General features: G+C 41.0%; 1 protein-coding gene and 1 non-coding gene across 2 annotated transcripts; one reads left to right on the forward strand and one right to left on the reverse strand.

Moving 5' to 3' along the window:
• Window positions 1–3,180: 3,180 nt before the first annotated feature.
• Window positions 3,181–10,216, forward strand: LOC100274140 (Cyclin/Brf1-like TBP-binding protein). The gene is made up of 20 exons (NM_001148518.1): window positions 3,181–3,518; window positions 4,104–4,212; window positions 4,394–4,475; window positions 4,565–4,640; window positions 4,718–4,803; window positions 4,893–4,969; window positions 5,803–5,859; window positions 5,934–6,046; window positions 6,260–6,339; window positions 6,425–6,511; window positions 6,643–6,723; window positions 6,923–7,069; window positions 7,153–7,338; window positions 7,931–8,015; window positions 8,112–8,170; window positions 8,306–8,386; window positions 8,462–8,533; window positions 8,620–8,703; window positions 8,833–8,880; window positions 9,912–10,216. The coding sequence occupies exons 2-20, from the start codon at window positions 4,148–4,150 to the stop codon at window positions 10,086–10,088; spliced, it is 1,743 nt and encodes a 580-aa protein (NP_001141990.1). The 5' UTR covers window positions 3,181–3,518; window positions 4,104–4,147; the 3' UTR covers window positions 10,089–10,216.
• A 1,526-nt stretch (window positions 10,217–11,742) lies between these two features.
• On the reverse strand, window positions 11,743–11,827 carry TRNAM-CAU (transfer RNA methionine (anticodon CAU)). Its single transcript is given in 2 exon segments — window positions 11,743–11,778; window positions 11,790–11,827. It is a non-coding gene; the product is annotated as a tRNA-Met (tRNA).
• Window positions 11,828–12,933: the final 1,106 nt, after the last annotated feature.

Here is a 12,933-nt window from a genome sequence, read left to right on the forward strand (position 1 = left end):
GAGTTTAAAAAAGAGGTGGGGTATGTAAGGCTGCTGGAGACAGTCAAACTGAAGAGAGAAAGTTGTAGGCTATTGGCATTGGGTAGGGATAAGAATTGGGCACTTTGGGCAACTAGTTTACGACATAGTTTTTTTTTGAGCTGAGGAGTAATATTTAGCCAAATTCTAAGGCAGTTATAGATCTACCCTGATTATCCATTAGACCCACTCTTGTATATAGATGACATGCCCCTCATAAAGCGGTTTTACGATTTATATGGGCACTAATTTAGTATATTGGTGTTGTGTACCAGAGAACAAGTACCTAGAGAAGGTCCAAAAGCCTTTAAAAGACGGTATATCTGTCAAGTAGCTCGGTGTGAAGGTCCAAAAGGCCTCCTGGTGACGGACCGCCAAGCCGCCCGGCCTGTCCGCCGAACAAATACCACCGAGCAACCCAGCAAGTCAGGCCCGCCGACCAACCTGCCCATCGAGCAACCTAGCCATACGACAACCGGCTCTCAGACGAACACCTCTACTAAAAGGAAGAGCAAACCTAATACTATCGATCCATCAGCATGATGAGACATCACTAAGCCATACCCAGACCGTGGAAGTGGTATCGAAGAGTCTCTATCAAACATGACACTGGATACGTATCCCCGCTGATCTGTGTGACCGGACAACCCAACCACAGGGACCTTAGCATCGGGGTCTCTACAGTGACCCATACGTCGGAAGGGACGGGGCAGTACGCTGTACCAGACATATGCGCGCGTGATGAAAGGTGACGCTAAGGGGATGATGGAAGATGGAGTTGTATTGAATACGTCCCTAAACCTCACCTTGAGCAGACGTCCCTAAACCTCACATTGAGCCGACTCGGCAAGACCCACCAAGCACCGCCACGTCTAAATTGGAGTAGCTACAGGAACCCATTAGCTAACGAACGAAACACAATGCCATACCAGGGTTACGGTGCGCGCACGACCTAGCAGACGACGAAGCTCAGAAGCATGACCCAATAGACAAAACTATAGAGGCTACGAGACACAGAAGTAGGAGGCTGAACTCCACCCGGTAGAATACAAGTCTTCATTGTAACGTCTACCCTTAAGTTATAAAAAGGCAAGACAACCTCCATCATCCACGACACATCGCACAGCTTCACACAAGCACCCAGTTGTAATACGCTCCAAGCAATACTACTGTCGGCGCTGCATTGAACTATGGCTTCGGACTGAATCAATATAACCTACTCGTCTCAGATCTACCTTTAACCCCTCCGTAGCTCACCGTTCGGAGTGAGTCCGCGCTAGCATCACTGCTGAAAACAAATCTTATTGCCCCCCATTCTAGTAACCACGACACTTGAGTGCCAAGAAGCTAACTATTGTATTTTGCTCAAGTACAAAAACAGAATATAAGCCAGTGGCAAATGCTATGGCTGAAATCGTTTGTGTTCAATCAACCTCGAATAATTAGGTGTGCCACGACCTAGAAATCAATATCTTTAGCGCAATAATTTAGGAACAACTTATGTCACCACTAATCCACGCTTTCATGCTCGAATGAAACATGTAGACATTGGTTATCATGTGTTAGAAGGAGAATGGTAGACAATTTGTTAGATTTTAGAATCATCTCTACTTATAATTAAGAGTCTATTTGGAATTACCTTGTTTATAAAAACTGGTTTATTGAGCTGTGGTGCTTCTAAACATGTCAATTTTTATCTCTGTTTCTAGAATCGGATTTATGGTTTCTAAAAAATCAATAAGTTGGTTTTCCCTAGCTAAAATCAAATTTTGCTTGACAAATTTATGTGCTGCGTGCTGCCTTTAGTTGGTTTAGTGGAAATTATGATCAATGTCACTACTCTAAGGCATATGCATGTCATCTTCTGTCCTGAGTGTCTGCTTTGTCTAATTTGCATGTTTATTTGTTATTTGAATACTTTGAATTGGAAATATGAGTTTAATCTATATTTAAAATTGGTATCAAAGAAAAATAAAGGAAATAATTGGATCAATTAGGCCCTATTTGAAAGTGTAGTATTTTTGCAGTTTTGAAACAATACTATGATATTTGAAGATACTATAGTATTGGAACTCAGAAAGTGTCTGGTTTATACACGTAAAAACAGTTTTAAATACTATGGTATACCTAAAACCATTGCATTTTTGGAGTTTTCGAAACTCCACTTAGGACCTCAGTTTTTCTTCTCTTCTCTCTACGTATACTTTGTTTTTCCAATGGAAGAAACAAGTCTCGATTTTGAGCAATACTGTGGTTTTACTTGGTAAGGTAATACAACGTAGTATTTGTGTTATATACAATTATAAACTATAATATATCAAAACTACATTATTTCAAAACTGCCTTCTATACTCTTATTTTTAAAATAGAGTAAGGATAGATTTGTCTTTAATTATTGAAAAGCTAGATGTTGGCTTTCAAACGCGCACACCTAAATTTTTTTACATAAACTAATTCGTAGAAACTGGGGATGGAACCGTTTCTATTGTGCTACCAAATAGCCCTTAGTCGCTGATGACTTTATTGAAGCTCTCTCAATTGATAAGTTGGCCGAATCCAGGAACAATCTCAATCTCAACACGGGAGATGTTTCGGAATCGGAGGGTTGAATGAAGATAATTATCAACGTGCCATGCCAAGACCAAGACATGCGGCGTATTGTCCCAAATCTGCTACGCCTTAGAATTACCGAGTCTCTACAGAACACGTATTCCAGAATCCAGATAGAAAATTATAGAAAGATTATCTGTAAACGGTTGGGATTCCATAGCTATATCGTATTTGTATCTGTTGCGGAGTCTAGTTCTGTTGGCTGGCCTGGCCATATATATATTGACATGTAGGGTGGACAGTTTCCATAAACTTTCGTCCTATACACGAGGTAACGAGTATTCTTGTGCAAAACTTTTAGTTAAGTTCTTGACAAGATATTGCATGGGCTGTAAATAGTTCATCGCGAAGCTCAAACTCATAATCTTTTTTTGTCACGGTTCAACACGTACGGACTTGAATTATCTTGTTTTCTCTTTAGTTCGCGACCTTGTGTTGAAATAAACGGACGAGAAAAAGAGAGTAAAGAAGGGGTTAAAACCAAAAACCCTTTGCCGAGCCGAGGATCCGAGGCTAGGATCCATCGGTTCGTGAGAGCGTTGCTCCGTGTAGCTACAATTAAGGAACCGTCGCCGCCGCGCGCCCCTGCCCTCGCCGCCGCCCGGTCTCGCCTCGACGCCTCCCATAGCGATCTGCTTACTCTTTTAAGCCGGTGGCCGGAGCTCCGGCGGCCCTCTCCCTCACCGGATTCGGCGCCCTCTTCAGAGGATTCGGCGCCCTCTTCAGAGCCCTCGCTAACCTGCTCGACCGCTCCCCACCGCCCGCGGTCATCTCCCACCTCGCGCGACCGCCGTCCTCTCTTCACCTGTTGGTCGCCCCTGTCCTCGCGACGAAGACGCCGCCGCCAAGCTATCCTCTCTATCTCTCTATCTATCTATCTATCTCATCAGGTACTACGTCACCCTTTTCCTTTCCTTCCTGCTGTGTGGAACCAACCAACCCAAACTATATTCCATCCGGAACTGACCCAGTAACCAGTATTGGTTGTAGACAAAGAAAGTACAGACCCTGGTGTACAGAGGCTGCGTCGAACTCAGCACCTTTGGCTTTAGTGAGAAGGTTTCTCACCACTGCGCCTTTTTGAGAGGTTTTCAGTTAAGAGGAGAAAGTCGTTTTATGTACAATAGCTGATGAGGCCAAAGAAGTAATATATACATGGTTCATAACCATTAACTTCGATTTTGGCAAAGTTTATCGCACCCATGTCCTGTATTGAGCCTATCCCTATATCTGAGTGCCACCAAGAATCCTAGGGCACAAGTTTCTAATAGGAAGGGAAGAGTGCAGCTAGTAAATTGGAGAACATTTAAAAACCTTTGTTTTGGTCTTTTGGAAGAAGACAACTGTAAGGGAAATAGGGAACATTGTTCCAAAAGTCTCTTTTTTTATTGAGTTTGCATATATTTTGTAAACAAGTATGATGGATGTTCTATATAGGCTTGGAACTGAACAGAAAATCCATCAAAATTTCGCAGATTGATATCAGCTGATCATCCCTGGCTGTGTAGTTCCATCTGCAATGGTTTACTGCACTCATTGCGCTGATTACTGCCCCTCCATAAAGGATCCTGACAAAGGATACATGTGAGATCTCTCTGTTCTTTCTGTATTGTTCTAATGGGATACTTGCAAAACCAGTCAGTATGATTTTTATGAAGATGGCCTATTTACAACTATGTTAATGGTTGTCCATCAGATTTTCATAAAGCAATTGAAGCTCTTGTGCTTGTTTGTTAATATGAAAACTGACATGTTTGATTATCAGATGTTGTGGTACATGTGGGAAGGTTCTTGACCAGGAGGTATACACTGATGAGCCTACTTTTGTTAAGGATAACAAAGGGCAGGTTAGTTTTATCTCCATGCTTTGTAATCCTCGGGCTTTTCTTTTTCATTTACCAATTTCTGAGATTTGATATATTTTGGGGCTACACAGAGTCGCTTAGCTGGAAGTATTCTTGAAAGCATTGAGTCTGGATATTCAATGTCTCGTCAAAGAACCTTAGACAAAGGTATGGTTTTTAGGGCACATATTTATTTTACTTTTTGTGGTACTCTGTAAACTCTTTTTTTGGCTTTATTTTACCAGGGAGGGATGAGATTAGGCAGATTGTCAATAACTTACATATCAGCGGTGGAGAAACTATCGTTAGCAAGGCATTTCGCTTCTACGAGGTATGCATTTTATTATGAGTCAGTGGTGAGACTGTTTAAATGGAATGGAGCATCACAATATTGATGTTTCTTTGTTCTGAGAAACGCAGCTAGCTCTCGACCGTAATTTTACCAGGGGGCGTAGAACAACACATGTTGCAGCTGCTTGCCTTTACATTGCCTGCAGGTATGGTACAATCTAATTATACTTCCTTTGTTGGAACTTCAGAAGCATTTAACTTATTCTACCAACTTCAGTTTGCACATGTCCATCCGTTGTGCGACTTGCTCCCACCCTGGCCACTTTTAATGGGGAATACTAGTAGTTTATGTTATATATTTTGCTTTCCTCTTTTGTTTTTTTTCCTGAAAAGCTCCTACAAGTTACTTTTTTCTGTCCTATCCTTCTTTAAACCTTCAAAAGGTTTCTTTTGTCGGATACACAGATTGAAAATGGAATTAATTGACTGCGGGTGTACTAAGTGCCATTTGACTTTATGTTTCGTGTTTCTAGCCTCTAACTAGAAAAGTAAATACTTGACCTTGAGAAGGTCCCTTTTAGTGGTCCATAAGGATTAGGATTAATTGCCTAAACTATATCACAACTGCACAAGTAAGCTTTTCCATACCATATAAACGCATGTCAAACCCATTCAAGAGGCTTTGTGTATTGGCTGCATTCCACCAAGTAAACAAAACATATTCCCTGCACATTTATATACTTTCTAAAGAATGTCCTGTCACTGTAATCATTGGTTACTAAATTTTATTTTACAGACTTATTAGCAGACATGATGTATTAGACCTGTTCCTTTTTATTTCTTTTACCTAATACACCATGAGCATGAGTAACATTTATGCCATCATCTATTTCTTTGGAAAGCATGTTTCTCAATCCTCAAAACACTGCTTTTCACCTTCATGCTTTTGTTGGTGCCTGTTGCAAAGTTTATTTTGTTTGTTTTTTCAGCAAGCTATATTGTAGTACTAACGTTTGATTTCTCCAACTTTTCTTGCCAGGCAAAGTAAGAAGGCTTATCTTCTTATCGATTTCTCTGACCATCTCCAAATAAGTGTGTGAGTATACCAACTCTTTGACCCTCTATCTAATATATGACTTAATGAAGGGACTCATTTGGATTTTCTTTCAGCTACGTCCTAGGTGCTGTTTTTCTTCAGCTCTGCCAAGTTTTGCAACTTGCAGAACATCCAGTTGTTCAGAAACTTGTAGATCCCAGTCTTTTCATCCATCGTTTTACAAAACGTAAGCTGATGACATATATGTTGCATTGTATATTTCATCTGTTGGATCTGCTAAATGTAATGTGTGCTGCGAAGGGTTGAGGTATCCACCAATATTTATATGTTGCAACTAACAAGATCCTTATGTGAGGATTGGCTAGAATTATTTCTCCTATCTATGTATATGGGTTTGATTATTTGAAGTTTTTACAGTATATGTCGGTTTTGTTTTTAGTTTTGCTGGGAAGAAGAAATAATGATGTCTCGGACACAGCTTTACGCATTGTAGCTAGCATGAAGAGAGATTGGATGCAGGCAGGTGTTTCCTCTTTCTTTTGTCCTTCATAATTTTTCTTTCACAAGGCTGTGATTGGCTTTACTGCCCTGCTCTATGTTCCAGACTGGGAGGAAGCCAAGCGGATTATGTGGTGCAGCATTATACATTGCTGCACTCTCTCATGGGTGTAATTACACCAAGGCAGATATTGTAAGTCCAGATGCTCATGAGATATCTCGAACTTATTCAACAAATCGATATTATGTATATTCTCTTTTGTCGACCTATGACCTTCTGTTTTATACTTTAGTGATGGCATCAACTATGTTTTACATTTGTAGGTCTCTGTTGTGCATGTGTGTGAGGCCACTCTAACGAAGCGATTGATAGAGTTCGAAAATACAGATTCTGGCAGCTTAACAGTATGTTTCTTAACTCTGATCATGTGTAGTACACTAATAAACAAGTACCGACCTTAGGATTTAGGAGGTGATAATAATGTGTGCCTTATGAAGAATATCTTGCTTCTATTGTCATTATTAATGTATGTTATCATCAGTGCATTTTTAAACAGTTCTCCTAAGATGTGAACATGCCTATATCTTCATGCCCCTTTGTTAGATTGAAGAATTTCTGGCAACAGCTGATGAATCTAATGAAGAGCCTGTTTCAAAACATTCGCCCAAGTCTGGAGAAATTCTCTGCAAACACAAGGATAAAGGTTTTGAGCATTTTGCTCATGGACTTTGTGAAAAATGCTACAATAAGGTAGTTCTCATCTACAATGCACACAACACATTGACTTGCAGACTAGACTACATTTGCTTTTGACACTTCGTCTGATTGCCCAGTTCACTAAACTGTCGGGTGGACTAGAAGGTGGTTCTGACCCTCCAGCATTCCAACGAGCTGAAAAGAAAAGACTTGAAGCTGCTAAAAGGGCTGAAGAAGCTGCAGCAGCTAAGGAGGCAGCGCTGGAAGAATCTCTTTGCGACACACAGAATTCTGAGGTTGAGAGTGCCATGACTCCTAGAAAGGTACTGTACAGATTGGCATGCCTCAAGTTCTTTATTTTTCTCTTTTGGGTGGTTGTAGTGGGTGTTTTTTTTGAGGGGGGGGGGGGGGTCACTCTTCTGCAAAGTAACAGTACCTTACAACTTACAATCTGTGTGTGAATTTATGGGAACTTATCCTTGTTTTATAAGTCTATACGAAAACTAAATTTAGTTGATAATGAATCTGGCTATTAAACTCAGTTCCCATCTAATCTTTGCGGCCTGCATAATCAGAGGCTTTCATCCTCCCTACTATAAGATTCTATATAAATTAGTTTCATAAGTTACTATCTTTGTTTAGTACTCCCTCCATTCTAAATTATAAGATGTTTTAACTTTTCTAGATGCATACCTTTTGTTATGTACTTAGATCCCAAACAACAGTATCGTCACATGAATATTATAGAAGGATTAGTAGCTATAATTATGAAATGGTGCATAATCTATTTTTGTTTCTGAATTTTGTGATGTGTGGCATTGTGACATGTTATCTCTTCGATTAGCTTTTTATGCTACAACTTTTGCGCTTATTTCCCCTCTCTTTTTTTGTTCTCTGGGAACACACTTCAAGCAGGGTTTAAGTGGAGATAAATCTTCGAAAATGGGATCTGAGGGACTCATAAATGACTCTATGCCACCCAAGGATCCTGAAGAGGGAGGTTTGTTACTTCCTGAATCATCATACACTGCAGTAATTTCAGTTTTCTTCTTTTGAATCCTTGTTTGAAAGCTGAATGCTATCTTACATCCTTTAGGTGAAAATTGTGAAGGCAATGCAGATCCAGAAAGCCTTTCTGACATTGACGATGCAGAGGTGCTTTCTCAATGAGTCCTTTTTGTCACATTTTTCAGGATTATCCCATTGTACAAGTAGTTAGATCCTTAGAGGTGTAGTGATAACCTAACAAGCCTTTGCAATTAGTTGTGATGCTATCTATCAATTTTGTAGGTTGATGGGTACCTTCACAATGAGGAAGAAACACAATATAAAAAGATTATCTGGGAGGAAATGAACAAAGAGTACCTTGAGGTAAGTAACTCTATCTATGGTCGCATTTTTTCATCTTGATCAGAGAATGTTACGACCTTCTTTTTTATTTTACAGGAACAAGCAGCCAAGGAAGCTTTGGCAGCTGAATTGGCAGCTAGAGGGATTGATCCAGAAGCGGGAAAGAAAGTAAGGAACAATTTTGGGCAACCAAACTTCCTGTTTACCATTTTAATTTGAGTCGTATGATTATCTGTATCTGTTTCAAAACATAGAAACGAAAACGTAATGAAGGCACGAAGAGCTCGACACCTGCTGAAACACCAGCAGAAGCCACGTGCAACATGCTGAAACGGAAGGTATTCGCTTGTTGCTGTCATATACAGTCCAAAATAAACTTGTCCTTTGTACAATGCACGTACATTTTGAATCTGGTGTGCAAACAGACTAAGAGCCTGAAATTCAATATCTAACGTCCCTTCTCACAGGGACTTGGTTCAAAGATCAATGTGGGAGCTGTTGACGAATTGTACAAGGTATGCCTGTTTGCTTATGCTTGAAACGTAGAATCCACAAACTGTATACTGCCATGAGTCTGAATGGTTTATACTCCCCTCCATTCCAAATTGTAAAGCATTTTTCTAGATGCATAGTTTTTGTTTTGCATCTAGATACACATTATACTTTGACTAGTTAGTTTCCCGGGCATTCGGTCTCTCGGGTTACGATTTCCGGTTTACGATTTCCTGTGCGCCACTCTCTGGTTGGGCCGTTGTAGAGTGAACGATTGATGTCGGCTCGTTAGATGGGAGGCCAGAGTTCGGGATTTTCTCGGCCGAAACCAATGTTTCGGTCTCTTCTTAGCCATCAATGGGTTATGTGCATCCTTGAGTGTCGACCCTAGGCATAATACCAGAGTGCGGTCTTTCTCTCCCCGGCCAAGTTTCATATAGGCAGGCATTGCTTAGATAAGATAGTTATTCAAACACGATCCAAAATTATAGATTAATTGAGTGCGAATGGTGAGGTATGTGGTGTGGGGTCAAACAAGACAAACTTTTCTCTCGTTTTTTTCACGCTCGCAAGATTAGGTACGGTGAGGGTGGAGGTATTAGACTATAGATGACCAAATGAGTTGTACCTAGAGGGTCGACCTAAGGTACGACCTATTTAATAGTGCCACAACCCGGCACGATATGATTTAAAGTGGGCCCGTGCCGTGTCACAATTCAGTAAGTGTTGCAGTGGTTAGGAGTGGTAGATTTTTCCTTGCGACATGGGTTCAAACCTCAGTGAGTGCATGATTTTTTATAATAAAGGATGTGCATCCTAGAGAAGTGCCAGAACGTCATACAGTTTGGAAGAACATAGAGGGAGTAGTAAACTATTCTGCAGTATTTTGTTTAAGATTTTTTTCTGTTATGTATCTGAATTTATTTTGAAAAAACTAGAGGAACTAGCAACGCTGACTCTGTCTGTAATCACCTATAATGCTACGTTTTTTTTTCGTTCACAAAAAAAAATTGCTACATCTTTGTGACACGGTGGTGGTTGATTCTGTGAGCAGACTAAAGATGAAGTTGGCAGCGCAAACAATGAAGAAGAGATGGAGTTCGACGCACTGTTTGGGCCGGACAATGCTGCCGGTGAGACGGTCGATGACGGTTACAATTACAACTATGGGGGATACGACGACGATGGCGCAGAAGGCTACAATGGCCTTGATGACGATTTCGATTTCTAGGATGTAGGAGTAGGGCATTTGCAGAACGGCAACGCTGACCAGCACGGGCAAGATTCTTCACGTGCACATTATATATAGTTTTTTTTGGTTAAGTTTCGACGATTATTATGGAGCTCGATTGGGTAGTCATTGTATATTTATGTTTGAAACTAGGTTCTGCCTGGTTGTAGTTGTAACGGACTAATAAGGGCCCGTTTGGTACAGCTTCAGCTCCTGATTCTAAGCGAGGATCTGGAGGAGCCGTGCCAAACGGATATTTTTTAAACTGATTCTCGTGTGGAGCCGAAAGATTGAGAGTCGTTTTTGTGAAGAAAGGTGGGATCTAAAAAAAACTGCTCCACCCTCCCTTAAAACAGCTCCTCAATCAACCAAATATGAACCTCCCCTTAAAGTTTGATCGAAATTACCCGCAATTGCCATTGGACAAAAACATAACGAGTCAATTTATGGATTAAACATTTGAGACCATTTTATGCACTGCTATGATGGGAATATTTTATATGTTATTGTTTCATAATTTTTTTCCGTATATACATCCTACTTATTGGTTTGTAACAAAGTTGAACTGTAAAAGGTAAAACAGACAATCGCCACAGACCACCAATTCTCAGCAGACAAGAATCAGTTTACTTACCAAACGGTTTTAAAAATGATTCTGATTCTGTAGGAGAATCAGGAGGATCAGCTCCTCACGAGGATCAGGATCTAGAGCTAAAGAAGTAGGAGCTGGACTTTGCCAAACGGGCCCTAAGTCATGTGTGCTCAAGTGCCGAAGGCTATCTTCATCGATCCTTTATCTTATTTTCTATTCCAAATTTTACTCTATGATCACTGTTATCTACAGTTATGCTTCTGCTATTTTACCTTATCTACTCGAGACAGTCTAAAGGGTATTGTGCATTCACCTCAAAAGATTGCAAGTGGTGATGTAGCATTGCCGTCTCTCTCACACACAAAAAGAAATAAATTAGAAAGGTTTGACTCTGGTGACTGCCGGTGACAGAGCATTACCTTGTCGACTGGCCTTAGCTACGCAAATATAAAGTGCATTCTGATTCTACTCATTACACGAACTCGGCAAGATAAGTAGGTAGCGCTCCAGTGGCTCGAGCGTCACATCAGTCATGTAACCGGACGTGTCAGTTCGTCCTGCATTCGAGCAGCGGTCATTACGTAGCACTGACAATAAACCTGTTCGCTTGTGCTACTGTTTATATAGTATTTTTATCCCTATAAATTATATCTACAACATTTTAAATAAGGAACAATTGGATCTATACCATTAAAAGATCCAAACTTTAGATATATACCATGGACCCCACATGTCATTGACTCATGTGGACCCACATGTAAGTGAGATAGTAATGGTATGGATCCAAAGTGGTGATCTTTTAATGGTATGGATCCAAATTTCCCTTTAAATAACCGGTTTTAATCCGTAGCAAACAACCTTAGCCATCAATCATGTACGACTGACTAGACGCAAACTGTGAAGTGACGTACCTGAAGACGCACTGAACAATAGAAACACCACAAGGGCATTATTGTCTCCTTCCTCCTCATGCACTGTTAGGACTCTGACCAAGTTTATCTGTGAAGCCAGAGAGAGCCAAAAAAAACACAGAGCGATTTCATCATCGGTTCGGCCGAATTTTGGGGTGAGAGAGGCTCGAACTCTCGACCTCAGGATAACTCAACAGCTATGAGACCTACGCGCTAGCCAACTGCGCCACCACCCCGTTGTGATAGCTAACCAGATGAAAATGTATAACAAATTGCGTTTACACAATGTGAGCACAGAGATAGCAGACTACTATAGGTGTGCAAAACCAAAGCAGCAGCATCTTGAAGCAGAACTGATCCGAGCCATATGGCCCGGACTGTGTGTTGAGCATTAGAATTTGGTCCACGCGATTACAGAGAAGAGTGGAGCTCCTTACACAAAGTCACGACAGTCTAGTGACCTACCACGAACACTTTGCGCTCGCAGATATTATTTGAGTCGCTTCCCACAAGTCGGGAAAATTTGCTAAAAAAATCAAATAAATTGTAAATTGGGATGTAGGGAGTAGTTATTTTTTTTAACCATATAAGATCAACTCTAGCAGAGCGGAATTCGTGTCTGTATAATAGCCCCGTGATTGCGGATGCACAGTGCCGCGTATCCGTTCTCCTCTTTATCAAGGCCTGCATCCATCTCTGTATACGAGCACGCACAGTTGGGTTTCACACCATATTTTTTGGGGTTTTTTAAATTGTGCCCTTAGTTTTAGTGGTGTGCTCACATATAACCTTAGTCGTGTTTTTTCTCAGCTGTGCTCACATACGAGCACGCACAGTTAGGTTTCACAACATATTTTTTTAGGTTTTTTAAATTTGTGCCCTTAGTTTTAGTGGTGTGCTCACATATAACCTCAGTCGTGTTTTTTTCTCAGCTGTGCTCACATACGAGCACGTACAATGAGACTGACAAACGAGCGTGAATGGGTAGGGAGTTTTGTTGGAGATACGAATAATTACACAAATCGTATAAAATACGGATGCTAAGTTTAATAGGGTGATTGTTAAAGTTGGTCTAAGTGGATAAAGCAGCTCAATAGTAGAACCGAGGCAACCCCGGTGAAGAAAACAAGCGCTCGATAAGCGCATGTATGGGCATGGGTGCACCGTGCATGTCCAGGCCACCTGGAGCTCGCTCGCGCGTATTGCTCCACTCCACCGCATCACCACCACCAAGTGGCATGCATATCGAGCAGAGGGAAACCACATCCAACTTGTACTCGATCGCCACTGTCGACATTTCCCTATCGTCCGTCTGAACCGATCAACAGGTGATGAGATCGAT

This window comes from Zea mays, chromosome 6 (assembly GCF_902167145.1).
Source record: "Zea mays cultivar B73 chromosome 6, Zm-B73-REFERENCE-NAM-5.0, whole genome shotgun sequence".
In the NCBI taxonomy this organism is placed as follows: Eukaryota; Viridiplantae; Streptophyta; class Magnoliopsida; order Poales; family Poaceae; genus Zea; species Zea mays.